This window comes from Physcomitrium patens, chromosome 22 (genome assembly GCF_059467195.1).
Source record: "Physcomitrium patens ecotype Gransden chromosome 22, ASM5946719v1, whole genome shotgun sequence".
Classification (NCBI taxonomy): domain Eukaryota; kingdom Viridiplantae; phylum Streptophyta; class Bryopsida; order Funariales; family Funariaceae; genus Physcomitrium; species Physcomitrium patens.
In genome coordinates this window covers 3,249,405-3,272,022 of record NC_143431.1, presented here as the reverse complement: position 1 = coordinate 3,272,022, position 22,618 = coordinate 3,249,405, and the positions used below count along the sequence as shown (strand labels likewise).

The window sequence follows — 22,618 nt, the reverse complement described above, 5'->3', positions numbered from 1 at the left end:
TTGTTATATGTGAGCATGCGTAGTTCTGGGCAGGGTCGTGCATGCGTGAGACTGAATTGCGCGAATTTGTTCAGTCTCAGCCGGGGTTGCCCATGCCCAGAGAAGATATCATGGTGGGTTAGAACATTGCATGATGAAGTGTGCGTATTCTGACATTAGTGTTGTTACATACACAACTCCCTATTCATGGAGCATGCGTCGTTGAACATAATTGTTCACAAACTTCTGGAGGACTTATTATCCTCGAGAAAGAAAGCTTTGGTGCAAATGATGGAATGGACAACTTGCTGCGAGGTTACTACAAACAGAAACTGAAATACTGACATAACCATGTAAACATCAATTAACAAAATGTAGCGGATGAAAGGAAGTCTTTGGAATCAATTAAAAAAAATGTACTACTCGCTGTTGCACTATCAAACTCTGATCATATGCAAGATAATTTATTATCTCAATTCACCCAGTTTTTATCTGATATTTCCACAGAGCACTGTCAGTGATCTTTTCTTCTCCCCTATTGAAACTCTAGGAAGGGGTGTATATATGTTAATCATACAACATTTCTATACTCAACATCGTTTTACATTTCACACTAAAACATATACAATGCAATATAATGTTGTAAATATAACTCAATAATGTTTTTTAAAATAAATATTTACTATCTTTGAAAGTGTCTGATGATAGCGGTAAAATTCTCACGTCATTACTAAGATAAATGAATGTGCTTTTAGAAATATGAATTTTATCAATACTTTTCTCATAACCAAAACCATTATTTCTGAATAAAGTGAAAGATTGTGTAATGAAAATGATTTTTAATGATTGTATGCAAATGATTATATTGTGCACAAAATTACTTATTGTAATTCCCAGACCAGAAACAACAAATTTTACAACCTTTATGTTACATGAATGTATTTGGAGCAAAACTTGACCTTCTCGGTAATAAGTATAATTGCAACTAACCTTGTTCTCTAAGCGAAACGACTTTGTTACAATTAGAATGAATGTTGTAAACAAAGTAATTGAAGTCAGAAAACATTGGATTAATATGTTTCCAAGTTGACTAAATGAAGATTTTTTTAATTTTCCAAATCTCAAAATATATTTTAACCAATCCTGAAATGTTTTGCTAAAAATTTGAATTTTAATTGATGGTTATTTGTTTAATACACTAGTTTAGAGGTTTAATTTTTATACATTAATTCCGTTGTCTTTTTTTTGCTTGGTTTAAAATAAGTTTTATCCATGATGTTGATAAATATGTACAAACATAAACAATTTCAAGCCTGAAAACAGGTATTAGATATTCACAGTTTTTGCAATTCTACCGGGTTTGAATATTTGTTTTAACTACCTTCTTTGGAGCGACAAAATCGTCAAAGATACTACGGTTGACAATTTGGCACCTCAAATTGTATGTTTGCGACATCAAAATATAGAGTCTTATAAACTTATTATTACAAGATTTTTGAATAGATGCCTAAAATTAGAAGAGCATGGATTTTTTAGTATAGATAGTGGTTGAAAAGTCTATGAGGTGAATGCGAGGAGTTTTTGGTTTAGAACAAATATCACAAGATTGTGCAAAGTCTTGAAGTGTTTTACACATTTAAAGCTACTAAATATCTCTTGAGATTAATTCAGAAGCTTTGTTGTATCTATATTGTTATGTAATTAGAAATTTGTGAAGAGTTTGAAGAATTCATTATTATGCTTTATCTTTTGGAATATGTAAGTATTCATTTAAATAGAGTAGATTATTCTTAAACTCAAATCTAAAAGTATCATCAGATTTGGAAGAAGTATTTATAATATGAGAAATAAGAGAATTTTAAGATATATTTGATTGAACTTTGTCAAAAAAGGTTAAATTAATAGTCTAACTTGATTTCATTGCTTGAAGTTGAAATTGTTCTAGCTTCAAAAGAATAGTTTTTTATTGATCAAAAGTTACATCTCCTTCTTTTAAAGGAAGATAAAAACCTCTAGATAGGGCATTTAACAAAGCTTGTTGCTTTGCTACCTAATAAGTGATATTGAATACATATCTTAACTAATACATGCTTTCACGGGCTTGTCAAGAATTCAAACTCATGTTGATATGAAGTACTTGAAATTCATATGAATTGTACAAATAATTATTTGTCTACAAGAGCCTTTTAAAAAATAGGACAATTCTTCAAAAGAATCCATAATGACAAAAATTTCCTTAGAATGGATTTTGTAGTTGAACTTGATTACTAAAATATTTTTTTAAATAATAAATTATTGAGTGAAATTTATCATCTATTATTAAGGATATGAATGTCAAAAAAATAAAATCTTTAATATACTCTTGTATTCCTTGATAAGACTAGAAAATCACTCAAAGATGGTAATATATTGAACTAGAATGGCTATTGTCAAAGACAATAAGACTTAAAAGTCTTGAAACAAGATTAAAGACTAGATATCAAGGACAAAAACATGATAAAGATAAATAAACAAGTGAGACTTCTCTCAAAGAAAGATAAAAAAAAATAGAAATAACTTGATATGTATATTAAAAAAGAAACTAGAATGGCTATTTCCAAAAGCCAAGAAAACTAGAGACCCTTGAAACTAGACTAGAAGTAAGAAAGGAATTCACAAGAATGAAGAAGGCTTCACTCTTGTCTCTATATATATTATCTTACTAGAGGATACGTGGCGACGTTCTGTAGGACCTCCAATATGAGTTGACTTTGTAGGACACATGCCTTGACTTACAAGGCAAGTTTTTCTACGTGTAAGTCACATAGTTAACTTGGTCTTCAAGCTAACAACATGTGTGGCATATGGCCAACTTTTTGACCACGTTTCTAATCTCCAAAAGTCAATTAAAGACACCTATAAAGTCAAAGCAACATCTATGAAGCTTATAGGAAGCTTTCATACTAAATACTATAGAATTAACTTATTTTTACCTATTTTTATTTATTTATATCTATTTATACATGTAATTACTGGCTTACATGTGTATGTCCGTGATACTAGAAAGGCATTGACAGGAGTGAAGAAGGCTTCACTCTAACCTCTTGTCACGGACACAAAATACAGACTTGAAATCTAACAAAAAGTTCAAAAAGAAGTGGCAGAACTAGATTAAACAGATGAGTACAAGAACAACACCAGAAAGGTGAGCTAGAACTCCAAGAGATGTGTTGTCGAGACTGAAGAACTCTTCAGCCTCGATCCCTATATATACTCCTACTTAGGAAGCTTCTCGAGCTACTTCTATTAACTAGGAAGCTTCTAGAAAGTTCCAAAGGCTTCCTTTCTAGAAACTTCTCTTCTAGAAGGTTCCAGAGACTTCCTTTCTAGAAGCTTCTAGAAACTTCTCTCTAAAAGGTTCCAGAGGCTTCTCTTCTAGAAGGTTCCAAAGGCTTGTTTTCTAGAAGGTTCTAGAAACTTCTCTTTAGAAAGTTCTAAGGAATGTGTCCCTAACAATACCTCCTCCTTTAGCTTCGAGGTCTCTGAGAAGCAATGTTGTTGATCAGTACCAACGCAAGAAAATGAAGATTTGTCGCATAACTTCTGCTATAAACTCCAACTGTTGTTCACGAGGTAAGTGATTCATCGACCCTTGAAGCCAACGGTAGTGACCTTCGACTTTTGACCAAGCATAAACTTCCGTGTCTTCATTGTGAAATTTTCCTGCAAACACGCCTTCTGGCTGACCATCGTAAGCAGGCTCGATCTCAAATACGATCACCAATGATCGGTTACTCGTTATCCTCCGTCGTCGTCGTGGTACATGTAGTTTTTCATCTCGGGGTCGCCTTCGTGAGCTACTCGGTTGCGATACTCTGACTGACATAGTATCTATCTCTTAGCTATCCATATCAAAAGACCAAACTACGATCTATCTTGGAGAAAATAACTACATCAACTACGAATTTTGCTGGTGCTCTCCCCTTTTTTTATATTGTTGGGAGAACAAGCTTCAGAAAGAAGCTATCGTCGAATTGATTTAGGTTTATCAGGATGTCGTTGATGAAACTCCTGTACCTTTTGTGGCGCATTCGCAAGATTTTCAGCTGGCTCCCACGTTCGCTCATTAATGTCATAGCCGCACCAATGAACAAGATATTCTAACTTTTCCCACCTTCGCCGTGAATCCAATATCTTTTCAATCTCGTATTCTCCGTGGTTCTCGATTTCAATACTAGGTAGCGGACATTGCACTCTTTCAGGAAAAGATGACTCTCGATAAGGTTCCAACAGAGAAACATGAAAGACTGGATGTACCTTCATAGAAGCCGGTAACTCCAGCCGGTATGCCATTGGATTAATTTGATTCTAAGTGATAAATGGTCCCAATCTTCGATAGTCCAACTTATCACATGGTCGCTTGGTCTTGATATTTCGTCGAAGAAGCCAGACTTTGTCTCCAACTTTGAAAGTAGGTGCTTGATTCCGAAATCTATCTGCAGATGTCTTATAGGATTCTTGAGCGGATTGTAATTGAAGCTTTAACATAGTTTGAAGCTCTAATAGTTGCTTCGCAAATCCTTCAGCTGCTGGATTGTTATTTATTGACGGACTCAATAAATCAAGCTTCGGATGATACCCATAGTTGGAAAAGAATGGTGTTTGTTGAGTCGACGCATGGAGGGTGTTATTATATGCAAACTCGGCTAGCGGTAGATATGTAGTCCAATCGTCTTGCTGATAGTTGATGTTACATCGTAAGTACTGCTCTAAGACTTGGTTCACCCGTTCCGTTTGGCCGTCAGTTTGAGGATGAAAAGCTGAAGAAAGCTTGATATCCACCTTCAATATCCCAAAGAGAGATCTCTAAAACTTTGACACGAACTGGGTACCTCAATCTGATATGATATCATCTAGTAGTCCATGATATTGATACACATTATCGAGAAAGAGTCTTGCTCTGACTTCACTGGACGATGACTTCTTACAAGTAACAAAGTGTGCCATCTTCGTAAGTCGTTCTACCACGACAAAGATGCTGTCAAATGAGTTTGATGATGGCAAGTCCGTGATGAAGTCCATAGAAATTGAAGACCATGGTCGACGTGGAATTGGCAATGGCTGTAGAAGTCCATAAGGGCGATGTCGAGGATTCTTAGATCTTGAACAGATGTCACAAGAGAGGACAAAATCTTTCACATCCTTCCACATTTGGGGCCACCAAAAATCTTGGGAAATAAGCTCCAAGGTCTTGTTGAATCCAAAATGTCCCGCAGCTAGAAAATCATGGCGAGATTAAAGAACTCGGAGTCGTGCTGGTTCTTTTGGAATGTGCAATCGCTCTTCAAAGTATAAAAGATCTCCCTCCACCTTGAACTTGTCGTCATTGGTACGTTGCTTGATATCAATGGCTACTGAATCTTTAATGGTCATAGCACGTACCTGGTTTAAGAAGTCAGCATCAAATGATACAATAGTAGCACAAAGTTGAAATCTCTCTGGCTTCAATAATGTTGTACATTGTTAATCAAACGCTGCTTCTCCAGCCTTTGGTGCAAGATACGATCTCCTTGATAAAGCATCGGATAGTCTTTGCTGCCTTCCAGGTCGATAAGTGATAACAAAATCGAATCTAGATAGCGACATATTCCACCAAGCTTGACGTCGATTTAAAACTCGAGCCGACATGAAATACTCCAAATTCTTGTAATCCGTATACATGGTTACTGGATGTGCAGCTCCTTCAAGAAAGTGACGCCATTCTTCGAAAGAATCCACTATAGCAAGAAATTCCTTATCGTGGATCTCATAATTGATTTCAGTAGCAAAGGACTTCCGAGAATAGAATGCAACTAGATGGAGCTTCTTGTCTTCACTCATTTGTGAAAGCACAGCTCCCAAAGCAAAATCTGAAGCATCAATTTCTAAATAGAAGGCCTTTGTAAAGCCTGGATGTACCAAAATTGGAGCTGTAGTAAATGTTGTCTTCAAGTCTTGAAACGCCTTCTCCGCCAAAGGTCCCTATTCCAACTTATCCTTGCATGTCAATCGAGTGAGAGGAGCAACAACTTGAGAATAATTCTTGATGAAGATCCGATAGAAGTTAGCAAAACTAAGAAAGCATTGTACGTCTCTAACCATCTTTGAAACCTCCCAAGACATGATTGCTTCTACTTTCTTGGGGTCCATCTTCAAACCTTCTGTAGTCGCAATGAACCCCAAAAACTCCATCTCCGTCTGGTGAAATAAACACTTTTCTAATTTGGCATATAATCCTCGCTTGTGTAGTTTCTCCAAGACCAAACGAACATGCTTCTCATGCTCTTCCTCGTTTTTAGAGAATATTAGAATATCGTCCAAGTAAATGACAACAAAATCATCGAGGTGTTCTCGAAAGATGTCATTCATCATATGTTGGAAAACCGCTGGAGCATTGGTAAGACCAAAAGGCATGACATTATACTCGAAATGACCATACCTTGTACGGAATGCTGTCTTCCACTCATCTCCTTCCTTGATTCGTACGAGATTATAAGCTCCCCTTAGATCAATTTTTGTAAAGATCTTCGCACATCCAAGTTGTTCTAAGAGACTAGAAATCAAGGGTAATGGGTAACGATTTTTCTTTGTTACCTTGTTAAGGCCTCGATAGTCCACACACATCCGTAATGATCCATCTTTCTTCTTCACAAATAAGATGGGTGCTCCAGCTGATGATTTTGAATGACGAATGAAGTTCTTGGCTAGATTCTCGTCGATGTACTTTTGCAACTCTACCAACTCCATTTGTGATAGATTGTAGATTGGGCCAAAAGGTGGTTGTGCTCCTTCTTGCAAGTCTATGGCACAATCATATGGTCGGTGTTCCGGTAGTATGTCAGCATTCTTCTTTTGAAACACGTCTTCAAAATCTTTATATTGCTCCGGTATACTTGCTGTTGAGATCTTCTCCTCGGTAGTTGGAGCCGCATAAATGACAAATGAAGTGCCTTCCTTAGATGATCTTATAAACGCTCTTGCTCCAATGAATAAGGATTTCTTTTTTCGAGGTTTTTTACTAGGTTTTTTCTTGGGTGGTTTTGTGGAAAAAGTCATCTTTTGCAACCTCCAATCTATTGATGGATTATGTTTTTCCAACCAAGAAAGACCAAGAATAATAGGATTTGATGGGATTCTAATAATATTAAAAATAATATGACTACTATGGTCTTTAAACGTTACTTCTATAGATTTTGATTCATGGGTGATGCTACCAGACAATAAAGGTCGCCCATCTATGACCTCAACATGAACAGGTTTTGATTTTTGTACTAAAGGGATCTTATGACGCTTTACAAATTCTTCGTCTAAAAAACAAGCAGATGCTCCTGAGTCTAGTAGTGCTAAGGTTCTCAGTTTTTGAGGGCCGATAAACAGAGGGATTGTAAAACAAAGGGCAGGTTGGGCAGAAAGAAAGGAACCTGATTGTTGTTGGGATATTTCATTGTCTAGCCGCATGGTTCCTACTGTGGCTGGGCATCCTCGTTTTCCTGAACAAATACTCCCCTAGTCTTGACTATGCCTCGATTTTACTTTTTGGGGCAGTTTCCGACTTTGTGGCCTTCTCCACCGCAATACAAGCATAAATTTTCCTCCATACGTCACTTTTTTTCTTCTATAGTAAGAGATATGATGCGTATCGCATCAATTTGCATGTCTTCTACCTCTGAATGTGAATTCACACTGCTTGCCGACATAGTTGGAGCATAGCGAATTGTATGTTGTCTTGAGCGTTGGTCTTGGCGACGTTGGAATAGGCGATTATCGCACTTCACAGCTTGGCTAATGGCTTCATTGAGCGTTCGTGGATCAGGAAGAGTTAACAGCAAATCCTTCACATCATCTCTTAAACCCGAATAGAATTGACTCATCAATGCTTCTTCATCCCAATTGATGTCGCATACTAATTGCTTGAAATCTGAAGTATAGATTGATGTAGAATGCATCCCCTGTCGTAGCGACCGGATCTTTGTTGTAGCCCATCGAACCTTATCGTTTTCACCAAATGCTTCCGCAAATGCTTCCAAAAAGGTTTCGAAGTTGTTTAATATGGATGATTGTTTCTCAAATAAAGGAGCAAACCATGATAGAGCTTGTTTCGTAAGTAAGGTTCCAACAAGCCCAACACGTGACTCCTCCGTTGAATATCGTTCAGGCTGTAAAACTGTTATCAACTTGATTTGATTGACGAATCCTAGTAACTTGGAACGTGTTCCATCGAACTTATCTGGAAGGCTAACTCGAGGCTCCTTATGTTGTAGAACTAGTGGTTCTTGTCGAACCTGAGGTAAAGTTGTTTCTCCAAGTGCAGAAGTTTGAGGCTGGTGTAGTTTAGATTGTGCTATCCTAGATATTCACAATTTTTGCAATTCTACTGGGTTTGAATATTTGTTTTAACTACCTTTCTTGGAGCGACATAATCGTCAGAGATACTCTGTTAACAATTTAGCATTCCAAATTGTATGTTTCTAACAGTTAAGCTTTTTGCAACTTGGTTCAAACTCCAACGTTGGTCGATCTCCTTATACTTTGCTATAACAATATTTGTTTTTTAGGTAGAAGTCGGGATAAGTGTTGCACTGAGATATAACAATTACTTTATTTCAACTAGTCTTATTTTCAATGGACGGAGAAAATGTATTGTAACGACATTTCATGACAACATTTTATGCATTAATACAGTATTAATGAAACAAGTTAAACGAGGAGAGTTGAAGATATGACTCTCACATATGCACATTGAGAAAAAATGAAGGAAAACACAACTATCAAATCATTTAACTTGAGTAAGCTCTCTTAATTTAGAACGCCATACCTAGCTCAACTTACAAGATGTAGGAATACAAAACCGTTATACCGACCATGCAAGGGCATTGAGGCCAGCAAGTTTCGTGACCTGATAAAGATTATGCCCATCACAATTCCCAGAAACGTAAGAGGAAGCATTCGCTGACGACTAATGTGCTAGAGCAAAGGCTATGGCATTTTAAATGATGGAGCCCCATACAGGCAAGTACCGGCTAAGCGTTGGCAGGAGGAAGCCTTGGAAGACAACCTCCACCCATATGAGTGTGCAAACCAAGAGAAACACGACTCATCCCAAAGAAACTTTTGGAACATCAATCACCTGACATTTCACTGGCGTTCACATTAGTAAGAGGTACATTGAAGTAGAAATACCCAACTCTATCCAAGTATCCAAGACATGAGCGAACACCTTCCTGTAACTGCGTAAATAGCATACTTGATGTAGACAGAACATTAGTAATGGCGAAGGGACAACCCAGCCCACGTCGCGCCTGACTCCGTTATTATCGGCAACTTTTAAGAGGCACTGTATCATATCGACCACGAGTCTCGCATAGGCAGCGCCAGATAACAGACGCCAGTGCAATTAAACACCAAACAGGGGTTCTAGTGATAATCGACTATTCATACTACTAATTACGACATGAAAACGTAAAATTGTAATTTAGTTGAAACACGGTAATGAATATGAACAGGACATAATGGTGAAGAGACATCCCAACCCACATCGCGCCTGTGGCAGTGAATATCGGCTACCTTTGCGAGGCACTACGTCATTACGAGCACAGTCTCACTCAGCCAGCACCAAATATCAGAGACCTTCCTAGATAAACTGCGTCGGGGCTATTATAACGTAGTTAGACCTCTAATTTTTAGTACTGCAACACCCATACTAATTCTCAAGATATTTCCAGTCTCCGATTGAGACCATTGTGACGCGACAATTCTCACATCAGCCCCTCTTGTCTATGTCAAGAAGGAACGACTAACAAGAGACAGGAAGGAAATTAGTCGTGCAACAAGAACTCGAATTCAGAAAGAACGCAGCATGTTTGACATCATGGACATCAGTCCAAGTGTTGGAAAATGTTGTCTTTCATCAAAATTCGAGGTTTTTGCAATTAAAAACCGAAAACACATAAATAGCATCACATTGTCAGAGGTGTATTGGATTTCCACACGTATTGCTTTAAGTGTGTAGAATAAGTTTACAATCATCATTTGCAGACATTACGGGAAAGTCATACTTAAAAGTTTTTCAGAGACCAAAAGTGGTCAAGTACAGACACTCAGCACAGCATCATTTCAGTCCGCCCGTCTGCGTTATGTCATCATGGAACCGACTCATCAAACATTTAGAAACCCTCACTCAAAATGACAGACACCTGCACAACTCAAGGTATGAGGAGAAACATTTGACTACGGGCCCACTGAGAACTCCAGGTTGGTACGATCCATCTCGACGTATTACTAGCATTCTTATGCTAACACCGAAGACATTCTCTGGAGGAGCACCTCAAAAATGAGAGCCTCGGCACACTCAGGTGACGGTAAAAAAAAGGCAAAGCATCTGCCGAACACAATGCTCAGACACTGATACAACGCTTCAGCACAGGCAGCCTCTGCTGCCCTAGGAAGTCCAGACATAAATTGCATTTCGTCATCACAGCATATCAAGACTCTTCAAGAACCGAAAGACATCAATGCCTGAATGGCACCAGAAACCGCACCAACAACCCCTCGAGATTGTTAACAAGACATGCAAAGTATTCATGCGGCGACAACCTAACATTTAATTACAGAAATGAGACCATCAGTGTGAGACCCGTGAATGATTAACTACTGAGAAGTGAACCACGCCTACAAAAGTTGAACAGGATCACCTTCACAAACCCTAGGAAAGCTACGGCTGAAAAGCCCCCCAGTTAGTCGCCGACGCCCTGAAGCCGCAATGTAACACTGAGACTTGCCTGCTAAGAAGAAGTATATATATATATGCTCATCTCGGTGCCTATGGCCGCGGATGCTCACCCTCGTAGAATTGTATCGCAGAAACCTCCCAATTCAATCGACTGGATCCGCCATCGTGGGCCGTCAGATCCCACCGTCGGATCGCAGCTGCCACTCAGATTCAATCTCAAGCGCCGATCGGATTTCTGGGAACGGAGGGAGGGAACGTAGAGGAACCAGGAGGCGGGCAGGTTGGGAACTCAGAACCCATTCCTCATTGGACCCGCACTGATCCATATTCTACCCCCTCATTACGCCCACATTCACATACATGGATGCTGAAGTTTGTTCAGGCTCTGCCTTTCAATCCCAATTTTCAACCATCACTCTTGGTTCAAAGTTTTTTTTTTTTTTTTTTTTTTCTTTTCTTTTCTTCTCGTTGTCATACAACAGCACTCAATGTACATGATACTTTTGTTTCTAGAAATTTTTTTGCAACTCAAAAAATTTACTCATTGATTTATTTTCAAACATAGATGTTTTTTAAACAAGGATTTATCATTGATTAATTTCTTGGTATAAGAAATAAAATATGGATTGGATATATTTTATTTTATTTAAAATTTTCATTAAATATTTAATTTTAACATATTCTATAAAAAAATTGTAAAATTTTATTATTATATTTTAATACGAAAAATTAAGAAAACTCATTAAATTAAGTTATTTTTTAAAATATTATTTTGATGTAGGATATTATATAAGTTTATTTTGTTTTAAATCATTTTTAAAATCATGAAATATTTTCTAAAAGTATCATGTATCTAAGTAATTTTATAATTAAAAAAATATAAAAATTATAATAAGATTAATTTATTTTTTAAAAAAATGCATTAGATTTTGTTGTGAATGCCATATTGCTACAAATGGGAGTAGAAATATCCGTGTCTTACAAAGTCAACATGTTTTGGAGGTCCTATAGGACATTGCCATGTAGTTCTTAATTAAGAATATATATGGAGGTGTTAGGGACATATTCCTTAGAACTTTATAGAGAGAAGTTTCTAGAACCTTCTAGAAAACAAGCCTCTGGAACCTTTTAGAGAGAAGTTTCTAGAAGCTTCTAGAAAGGAAGTCTCTGGAACCTTCTAGAAGAGAAGTTTCTAGAAGTTTCTAGAAAGGAAGCCTCTGGAACTTTCTAGAAGCTTCCTAGTTAATAGAAGTAGCTCGAGAAGCTTCCTAAGTAGGAGTATATATAGGGATCGAGGCTGAAGAGTTCTTCAGTCTCGACAATACATCTCTTGAAGTTCTAGCTCACCTTTCTGGTGTTGTTCTTGTACTCATCTGTTTAATCTAGTTCTGTCACTTCTTCTTGAACTTCTTGTTAGATTTCAAGTCTGTATTTTGTGTCCATGACAGTTTGTCGAGACTACACTAACTTGAGATATCAGAGCTAGTTCTTTCTTAGTAGAGTGTGGATTACCCCTCTACTTGAAGGTATACTAGCATTTTTTAGAGGTTGCGGATTACCCTCCTTTAAACTGATACTTCTTCTGTTACAATATTGGAGTCTTATTCTTCTTGGAGAGAGTGGATTACCCCTCTTCTTGAAATTCTTAAGGCAATTTATAGGTTGTGGATTACCCTCCTATAAACCAATATTGCCTCTTGTAGAGTCATTTTTGTCCTTCTTTTAGAATGGCCGGAGGTCAAGTCATTAGTATGACAGAAAGTTTGGAGTCTAAGTTAGATGCTATTATGAATGCCCTCGCTATGTTATCACAAAGAACTGCAGAGATTGAAGGAGTGGTGGCAAGGCTTCATAATGATGGGATATCTGGGATAGCACAATCTAAACTACACCAGCCTCAAACTTCTGCACTTGGAGAAACAACTTTACCTCAGGTTCGACAAGAACCACTAGTTCTACAACATAAGGAGCCTCGAGTTAGCCTTCCAGATAAGTTCGATGGAACACGTTCCAAGTTACTAGGATTCGTCAATCAAATCAGGTTGATAACAGTTTTACAGCCCGAACGATATCCAACGGAGGAGTCACGTGTTGGGCTTGTTGGAACCTTACTTACGAAACAAGCTCTATCATGGTTTGCTCCTTTATTTGAGAAACGATCATCCATATTAAACAACTTCGAAACCTTTTTGGAAGCATTTGCGGAAGCATTTGGTGAAAACGATAAGGTTCGATGGGCTACAACAAAGATCCGGTCGCTACGACAGGGGATGCATTCTACATCAATCTATACTTCAGATTTCAAGCAATTAGTATGCGACATCAATTGGGATGAAGAAGCATTGATGAGTCAATTCTATTCGGGTTTAAGAGATGATGTGAAGGATTTGCTGTTAACTCTTCCTGATCCACGAACGCTCAATGAAGCCATTAGCCAAGCTGTGAAGTGCGATAATCGCCTATTCCAACGTCGCCAAGACCAACGCTCAAGACAACATACAATTCGCTATGCTCCAACTATGTCGGCAAGCAGTGTGAATTCACATTCAGAGGTAGAAGACATGCAAATTGATGCGATACGCATCATATCTCTTACTATAGAAGAAAAAAAGTGACGTATGGAGGAAAATTTATGCTTGTATTGCGGTGGAGAAGGCCACAAAGTCGGAAACTGCCCCAAAAAGTAAAATCGAGGCATAGTCAAGACTAGGGGAGTATTTGTTCAGGAAAACGAGGATGCCCAGCCACAGTAGGAACCATGCGGCTAGACAATGAAATATCCCAACAACAATCAGGTTCCTTTCTTTCTGCCCAACCTGCCCTTTGTTTTACAATCCCTCTGTTTATCGGCCCTCAAAAACTGAGAACCTTAGCACTACTAGACTCAGGAGCATCTGCTTGTTTTTTAGACGAAGAATTTGTAAAGCGTCATAAGATCCCTTTAGTACAAAAATCAAAACCTGTTCATGTTGAGGTCATAGATGGGCGACCTTTATTGTCTGGTAGCATCACCCATGAATCAAAATCTATAGAAGTAACGTTTAAAGACCATAGTAGTCATATTATTTTTAATATTATTAGAATCCCATCAAATCCTATTATTCTTGGTCTTTCTTGGTTGGAAAAACATAATCCATCAATAGATTGGAGGTTGCAAAAGATGACTTTTTCCACAAAACCACCCAAGAAAAAACCTAGTAAAAAACCTCGAAAAAAGAAATCCTTATTCATTGGAGCAAGAGCGTTTATAAGATCATCTAAGGAAGGCACTTCATTTGTCATTTATGCGGCTCCAACTACCGAGGAGAAGATCTCAACAGCAAGTATACCGGAGCAATATAAAGATTTTGAAGACGTGTTTCAAAAGAAGAATGCTGACATACTACCGGAACACCGACCATATGATTGTGCCATAGACTTGCAAGAAGGAGCACAACCACCTTTTGGCCCAATCTACAATCTATCACAAATGGAGTTGGTAGAGTTGCAAAAGTACATCGACGAGAATCTAGCCAAGAACTTCATTCGTCATTCAAAATCATCAGCTGGAGCACCCATCTTATTTGTGAAGAAGAAAGATGGATCATTACGGATGTGTGTGGACTATCGAGGCCTTAACAAGGTAACAAAGAAAAATCGTTACCCATTACCCTTGATTTCTAGTCTCTTAGAACAACTTGGATGTGCGAAGATCTTTACAAAAATTGATCTAAGGGGAGCTTATAATCTCGTACGAATCAAGGAAGGAGATGAGTGGAAGACAGCATTCCGTACAAGGTATGGTCATTTCGAGTATAATGTCATGCCTTTTGGTCTTACCAATGCTCCAGCGGTTTTCCAACATATGATGAATGACATCTTTCGAGAACACCTCGATGATTTTGTTGTCATTTACTTGGACGATATTCTAATATTCTCTAAAAACGAGGAAGAGCATGAGAAGCATGTTCGTTTGGTCTTGGAGAAACTACACAAGCGAGGATTATATGCCAAATTAGAAAAGTGTTTATTTCACCAGACGGAGATGGAGTTTTTGGGGTTCATTGCGACTACAGAAGGTTTGAAGATGGACCCCAAGAAAGTAGAAGCAATCATGTCTTGGGAGGTTTCAAAGATGGTTAGAGACGTACAATGCTTTCTTAGTTTTGCTAACTTCTATCGGATCTTCATCAAGAATTATTCTCAAGTTGTTGCTCCTCTCACTCGATTGACATGCAAGGATAAGTTGGAATAGGGACCTTTGGCGGAGAAGGCGTTTCAAGACTTGAAGACAACATTTACTACAGCTCCAATTTTGGTACATCCAGGCTTTACAAAGGCCTTCTATTTAGAAATTGATGCTTCAGATTTTGCTTTGGGAGCTGTGCTTTCACAAATGAGTGAAGACAAGAAGCTCCATCTAGTTGCATTCTATTCTCGGAAGTCCTTTGCTACTGAAATCAATTATGAGATCCACGATAAGGAATTTCTTGCTATAGTGGATTCTTTCGAAGAATGGCGTCACTTTCTTGAAGGAGCTGCACATCCAGTAACCATGTATACGGATTACAAGAATTTGGAGTATTTCATGTCGGCTCGAGTTTTAAATCGACGTCAAGCTTGGTGGAATATGTCGCTATCTAGATTCGATTTTGTTATCACTTATCGACCTGGAAGGCAGCAAAGACTATCCGATGCTTTATCAAGGAGATCGTATCTTGCACCAAAGGCTGGAGAAGCAGCGTTTGATTAACAATGTACAACATTATTGAAGCCAGAGAGATTTCAACTTTGTGCTACTATTGTATCATTTGATGCTGACTTCTTAAACCAGGTACGTGCTATGACCATTAAAGATTCAGTAGCCATTGATATCAAGCAACGTACCAATGACGACAAGTTCAAGGTGGAGGGAGATCTTTTATACTTTGAAGAGCGATTGCACATTCCAAAAGAACCAGCACGACTCCGAGTTCTTTAATCTCGCCATGATTTTCTAGCTGCGGGACATTTTGGATTCAACAAGACCTTGGAGCTTATTTCCCAAGATTTTTGGTGGCCCCAAATGTGGAAGGATGTGAAAGATTTTGTCCTCTCTTGTGACATCTGTTCAAGATCTAAGAATCCTCGACATCGCCCTTATGGACTTCTACAGCCATTGCCAATTCCACGTCGACCATGGTCTTCAATTTCTATGGACTTCATCACGGACTTGCCATCATCAAACTCATTTGACAGCATCTTTGTCGTGGTAGAACGACTTACGAAGATGGCACACTTTGTTACTTGTAAGAAGTCATCGTCCAGTGAAGTCAGAGCAAGACTCTTTCTCGATAATGTGTATCAATATCATGGACTACTAGATGATATCATATCAGATTGAGGTACCCAGTTCGTGTCAAAGTTTTAGAGATCTCTCTTTGGGATATTGAAGGTGGATATCAAGCTTTCTTCAGCTTTTCATCCTCAAACTGACGGCCAAACGGAACGGGTGAACCAAGTCTTAGAGCAGTACTTACGATGTAACATCAACTATCAGCAAGACGATTGGACTACATATCTACCGCTAGCCGAGTTTGCATATAATAACACCCTCCATGCGTCGACTCAACAAACACCATTCTTTTCCAACTATGGGTATCATCCGAAGCTTGATTTATTGAGTCCGTCAATAAATAACAATCCAGCAGCTGAAGGATTTGCGAAGCAACTATTAGAGCTTCAAACTATGTTAAAGCTTCAATTACAATCCGCTCAAGAATCCTATAAGACATCTGCAGATAGATTTCGGAATCAAGCACCTACTTTCAAAGTTGGAGACAAAGTCTGGCTTCTTCGACGAAATATCAAGACCAAGCGACCATGTGATAAGTTGGACTATCGAAGATTGGGACCATTTATCACTTAGAATCAAATTAATCCAATGGCATACCGGCTGGAGTTACCGGCTTCTATGAAGGTACATCCAGTCTTTCATGTTTCTCTGTTGGAACCTTATCGAGAGTCATCTTTTCCTGAAAGAGTGCAATGTCCGCTACCTAGTATTGAAATCGAGAACCACGGAGAATACGAGATTGAAAAGATATTGGATTCACGGCGAAGGTGGGAAAAGTTAGAATATCTTGTTCATTGGTGCGGCTATGACATTAATGAGCGAACGTGGGAGCCAGCTGAAAATCTTGCGAATGCGCCACAAAAGGTACAGGAGTTTCATCAACGACATCCTGATAAACCTAAATCAATTCGACGATAGCTTCTTTCTGAAGCTTGTTCTCCCAACAATATAAAAAAAGGGGAGAGCACCAGCAAAATTCGTAGTTGATGTAGTTATTTTCTCCAAGATAGATCGTAGTTTGGTCTTTTGATATGGATAGCTAAGAGATAGATACTATGTCAGTCAGAGTATCGCAACCGAGTAGCTCACGAAGGCGACCCCGAGATGAAAAACTACATGTACCACGACGACGACGGAGGATAACGAGTAACCGATCATTGGTGATCGTATTTGAGATCGAGCCTGCTTACGATGGTCAGCCAGAAGGCGTGTTTGCAGGAAAATTTCACAATGAAGACACGGAAGTTTATGCTTGGTCAAAAGTCGAAGGTCACTACCGTTGGCTTCAAGGGTCGATGAATCACTTACCTCGTGAACAACAGTTGGAGTTTATAGCAGAAGTTATGCGACAAATCTTCATTTTCTTGCGTTGGTACTGATCAACAACATTGCTTCTCAGAGACCTCGAAGCTAAAGGAGGAGGTATTGTTAGGGACACATTCCTTAGAACTTTCTAAAGAGAAGTTTCTAGAACCTTCTAGAAAACAAGCCTTTGGAACCTTCTAGAAGAGAAGCCTCTGGAACCTTTTAGAGAGAAGTTTCTAGAAGCTTCTAGAAAGGAAGTCTCTGGAACCTTCTAGAAGAGAAGTTTCTAGAAAGGAAGCCTTTGGAACTTTCTAGAAGCTTCCTAGTTAATAGAAGTAGCTCGAGAAGCTTCCTAAGTAGGAGTATATATAGGGATCGAGGCTGAAGAGTTCTTCAGTCTCGACAACACATCTCTTGGAGTTCTAGCTCACCTTTCTGGTGTTGTTCTTGTACTCATCTGTTTAATCTAGTTCTGCCACTTCTTTTTGAACTTTTTGTTAGATTTCAAGTCTGTATTTTGTGTCCGTGACAAGAGGTTAGAGTGAAGCCTTCTTCACTCCTGTCAATGCCTTTCTAGTATCACGGACATACACATGTAAGCCAGTAATTACATGTATAAATAGATATAAATAAATAAAAATAGGTAAAAATAAGTTAATTCTATAGTATTTAGTATGAAAGCTTCCTATAAGCTTCATAGATGTTGCTTTGACTTTATAGGTGTCTTTAATTGACTTTTGGAGATTAGAAACGTGGTCAAAAAGTTGGCCATATGCCACACATGTTGTTAGCTTGAAGACCAAGTTAACTATGTGACCTACACGTAGAAAAACTTGCCTTGTAAGTCAAGGCATGTGTCCTACAAAGTCAACTCATATTGGAGGTCCTACAGAACGTCGCCACGTATCCTCTAGTAAGATAATATATATAGAGACAAGAGTGAAGCCTTCTTCATTCTTGTGAATTCCTTTCTTACTTCTAGTCTAGTTTCAAGGGTCTCTAGTTTTCTTGGCTTTTGGAAATAGCCATTCTAGTTTCTTTTTTAATATACATATCAAGTTATTTCTATTTTTTTTTATCTTTCTTTGAGAGAAGTCTCACTTGTTTATTTATCTTTATCATGTTTTTGTCCTTGATATCTAGTCTTTAATCTTGTTTCAAGACTTTTAAGTCTTATTGTCTTTGACAATAGCCATTCTAGTTCAATATATTACCATCTTTGAGTGATTTTCTAGTCTTATCAAGGAATACAAGAGTATATTAAAGATTTTATTTTTTTGACATTCATATCCTTAATAATAGATGATAAATTTCACTCAATAATTTATTATTTAAAAAAATATTTTAGTAATCAAGTTCAACTACAAAATCCATTCTAAGGAAATTTTTGTCATTATGGATTCTTTTGAAGAATTGTCCTATTTTTTAAAAGGCTCTTGTAGACAAATAATTATTTGTACAATTCATATGAATTTCAAGTACTTCATATCAACATGAGTTTGAATTCTTGACAAGCCCGTGAAAGCATGTATTAGTTAAGATATGTATTCAATATCACTTATTAGGTAGCAAAGCAACAAGCTTTGTTAAATGCCCTATCTAGAGGTTTTTATCTTCCTTTAAAAGAAGGAGATGTAACTTTTGATCAATAAAAAACTATTCTTTTGAAGCTAGAACAATTTCAACTTCAAGCAATGAAATCAAGTTAGACTATTAATTTAACCTTTTTTGACAAAGTTCAATCAAATATATCTTAAAATTCTCTTATTTCTCATATTATAAATACTTCTTCCAAATCTGATGATACTTTTAGATTTGAGTTTAAGAATAATCTACTCTATTTAAATGAATACTTACATATTCCAAAAGATAAAGCATAATAATGAATTCTTCAAACTCTTCACAAATTTCTAATTACATAACAATATAGATACAACAAAGCTTCTGAATTAATCTCAAGAGATATTTAGTAGCTTTAAATGTGTAAAACACTTCAAGACTTTGCACAATCTTGTGATATTTGTTCTAAACCAAAAACTCCTCGCATTCACCTCATAGACTTTTCAACCACTATCTATACTAAAAAATCCATGCTCTTCTAATTTTAGGCATCTATTCAAAAATCTTGTAATAATAAGTTTATAAGACTCTATATTTTGATGTCGCAAACATACAATTTGAGGTGCCAAATTGTCAACCGTAGTATCTTTGACGATTTTGTCGCTCCAAAGAAGGTAGTTAAAACAAATATTCAAACCCGGTAGAATTGCAAAAACTGTGAATATCTAATACCTGTTTTCAGGCTTGAAATTGTTTATGTTTGTACATATTTATCAACATCATGGATAAAACTTATTTTAAACCAAGCAAAAAAAAGACAACGGAATTAATGTATAAAAATTAAACCTCTAAACTAGTGTATTAAACAAATAACCATCAATTAAAATTCAAATTTTTAGCAAAACATTTCAGGATTGGTTAAAATATATTTTGAGATTTGGAAAATTAAAAAAATCTTCATTTAGTCAACTTGGAAACATATTAATCCAATGTTTTCTGACTTCAATTACTTTGTTTACAACATTCATTCTAATTGTAACAAAGTCGTTTCGCTTAGAGAACAAGGTTAGTTGCAATTATACTTATTACCGAGAAGGTCAAGTTTTGCTCCAAATACATTCATGTAACATAAAGGTTGTAAAATTTGTTGTTTCTGGTCTGGGAATTACAATAAGTAATTTTGTGCACAATATAATCATTTGCATACAATCATTAAAAATCATTTTCATTACACAATCTTTCACTTTATTCAGAAATAATGGTTTTGGTTATGAGAAAAGTATTGATAAAATTCATATTTCTAAAAGCACATTCATTTATCTTAGTAATGACGTGAGAATTTTACCGCTATCATCAGACACTTTCAAAGATAGTAAATATTTATTTTAAAAAACATTATTGAGTTATATTTACAACATTATATTGCATTGTATATGTTTTAGTGTGAAATGTAAAACGATGTTGAGTATAGAAATGTTGTATGATTAACATATATACACCCCTTCCTAGAGTTTCAATAGGGGAGAAGAAAAGATCACTGACAGTGCTCTGTGGAAATATCAGATAAAAACTGGGTGAATTGAGATAATAAATTATCTTGCATATGATCAGAGTTTGATAGTGCAACAGCGAGTAGTACATTTTTTTTAATTGATTCCAAAGACTTCCTTTCATCCGCTACATTTTGTTAATTGATGTTTACATGGTTATGTCAGTATTTCAGTTTCTGTTTGTAGTAACCTCGCAGCAAGTTGTCCATTCCATCATTTGCACCAAAGCTTTCTTTCTCGAGGATAATAAGTCCTCCAGAAGTTTGTGAACAATTATGTTCAACGACGCATGCTCCATGAATAGGGAGTTGTGTATGTAACAACACTAATGTCAGAATACGCACACTTCATCATGCAATGTTCTAACCCACCATGATATCTTCTCTGGGCATGGGCAACCCCGGCTGAGACTGAACAAATTCGCGCAATTCAGTCTCACGCATGCACGACCCTGCCCAGAACTACGCATGCTCACATATAACAATTCATTCGAACGCGCACTGCAGCGACTGCAGATGTATTGATGACCTTAGAATTACAATGTATCTTTCCGATTGGCAGTGCCAACATTCAGACACTTGCCTACCTTACAAGCCTCCAATTGGTGACCAGGGAAACTAAACTATGTACATCTAGTTGCCGGGAACGAAGTTGGTGGCGTATGCCCATGCGTTGTTGGCAACGGGGTCTGCCAAGTGGTCGTTCAAGTTCTCCAAGGGGCCCTTGCCAGTCACAATTGCCTGCACGAAGAATCCGAACATCGAGAACATCGCAAGTCGGCCGTTCTTGATTTCCTTCACCTTCAACTCAGCGAAGGTGTCGGGGTCGTCAGCCAAACCCAAGGGGTCGAAAGAGCCTCCGGGGTAGATGGGGTCGGTCACATCGCCCAATGGTCCTCCGGCAACACGGTACCCCTCCACGGCTCCCATCAGGATCACCTGGCAGGCCCAGATGGCCAAAATGCTCTGAGCGTGCACAAGGCTAGGGTTGCCTAAGTAGTCCAAACCTCCCTCGCTGAAGATCTGGGCTCCGGCCTTGAACCACACGGCCTCGCCGAACTTCACACCGCTCTTGGCCAGCAGCTCAGGGGTCAGGCACCCCAGAGCTCCGAGCATGGCCCAGCGGGCGTGGATGACCTCCAACTCCCTGTTGCGGGCGAAGGTCTCGGGGTCCGACGAGAGTCCGGCGGTGTCCCAGCCGTAGTCTCCAGCGAACTCACCGTTCAGGTACGAGGGGGTCTCACCGGAGAAAGGGCCCAAAAACTTGGGTCTGTCAGCGCCATACCTGATTCACAAGCCGAACTGTAAGTCACTCATAACCGAACATCCGCCTATGCTATTTCCTCAGAAACGTGTTTCTTTTAACATCGGTCAATTCACTGCACCCCGTCGAGGGTCACATTGACATCCTACAACCTCGCGAACGACTACAGCACTACTCACAATTACACTAATGCCAACACGTCCGCAGCAGCAGAGAATCATTCCATCGAAGCGGACCTCACGAACCCAATCCGCAGCTCACAAGATCACCCAGCCGCCAGCAACAGTCATTTCTACAGCCTAAACGAGGCACGGCCAATGCACCCATGACCAATCCGCAACACAGGAGAAATGAGGCAATCAGCACAAGACGCGAGAGTGAGGGGGGGCAATGCAAACATACCAGATGCTGTCGCTGCCAGAAGACTTGCTGACGGTCTTGCGCATGGTGACGCGAGCCTGGCTGGTGCCCACCTTGCGGACGAGCTCATTGGCGGGCTGAAGCAAGGCCTGGCCGGCCAGGGCAGTAGACGCGCATGCGGTAGCGGCAGCCATAGCGACAGGTAGCGGGGGGCGACGGGGACGAAGGCACAGAGTGAGGTGAAGTCACAGCGCGCGATGGTGCATTGAGAGCACTGGCCTGCGTCCCTTATAGAGAGAGCGAGTGGGTGGGCGACGCCAGCGCGGGGGGGGGGCTGCAATGGAGGAGGGGAGAGGGAGGGAGGGAGCGCAATCGCAATTGGATAAGGTGAGGCTCCACTGGGATGTCGTTTCCTGATCCTCTCTTCTTCTTCTGCTTCGCTTTGTTCCCCTCGAGTTCCCCTTCCCTTCCCTCTCCTCTCCCTCTGGAGAAAGGTACATTGTTCTCATGCCTTCTACCAAACTCTGTTGCTTGCTTGCT

General features: G+C 38.7%; 1 protein-coding gene and 1 long non-coding RNA gene across 2 annotated transcripts; both read right to left on the bottom strand.

Moving 5' to 3' along the window:
* Nucleotides 1-8,674: 8,674 nt before the first annotated feature.
* LOC149986606 (uncharacterized) lies at nucleotides 8,675-10,766 on the bottom strand. Its single transcript, XR_016500084.1, has 2 exons — nucleotides 10,689-10,766; nucleotides 8,675-9,124 (listed from the first exon to the last, which is right to left on the bottom strand). It is a non-coding gene; the product is annotated as an uncharacterized LOC149986606 (long non-coding RNA).
* Nucleotides 10,767-20,939: 10,173 nt separating this feature from the next.
* LOC141044788 (chlorophyll a-b binding protein, chloroplastic-like) lies at nucleotides 20,940-22,328 on the bottom strand. The gene is made up of 2 exons (XM_073530377.2): nucleotides 22,121-22,328; nucleotides 20,940-21,739 (listed from the first exon to the last, which is right to left on the bottom strand). The coding sequence occupies exons 1-2, from the start codon at nucleotides 22,270-22,272 to the stop codon at nucleotides 21,088-21,090; spliced, it is 804 nt and encodes a 267-aa protein (XP_073386478.1). The 5' UTR covers nucleotides 22,273-22,328; the 3' UTR covers nucleotides 20,940-21,087.
* Between the last annotated feature and the right edge of the window lie 290 nt (nucleotides 22,329-22,618).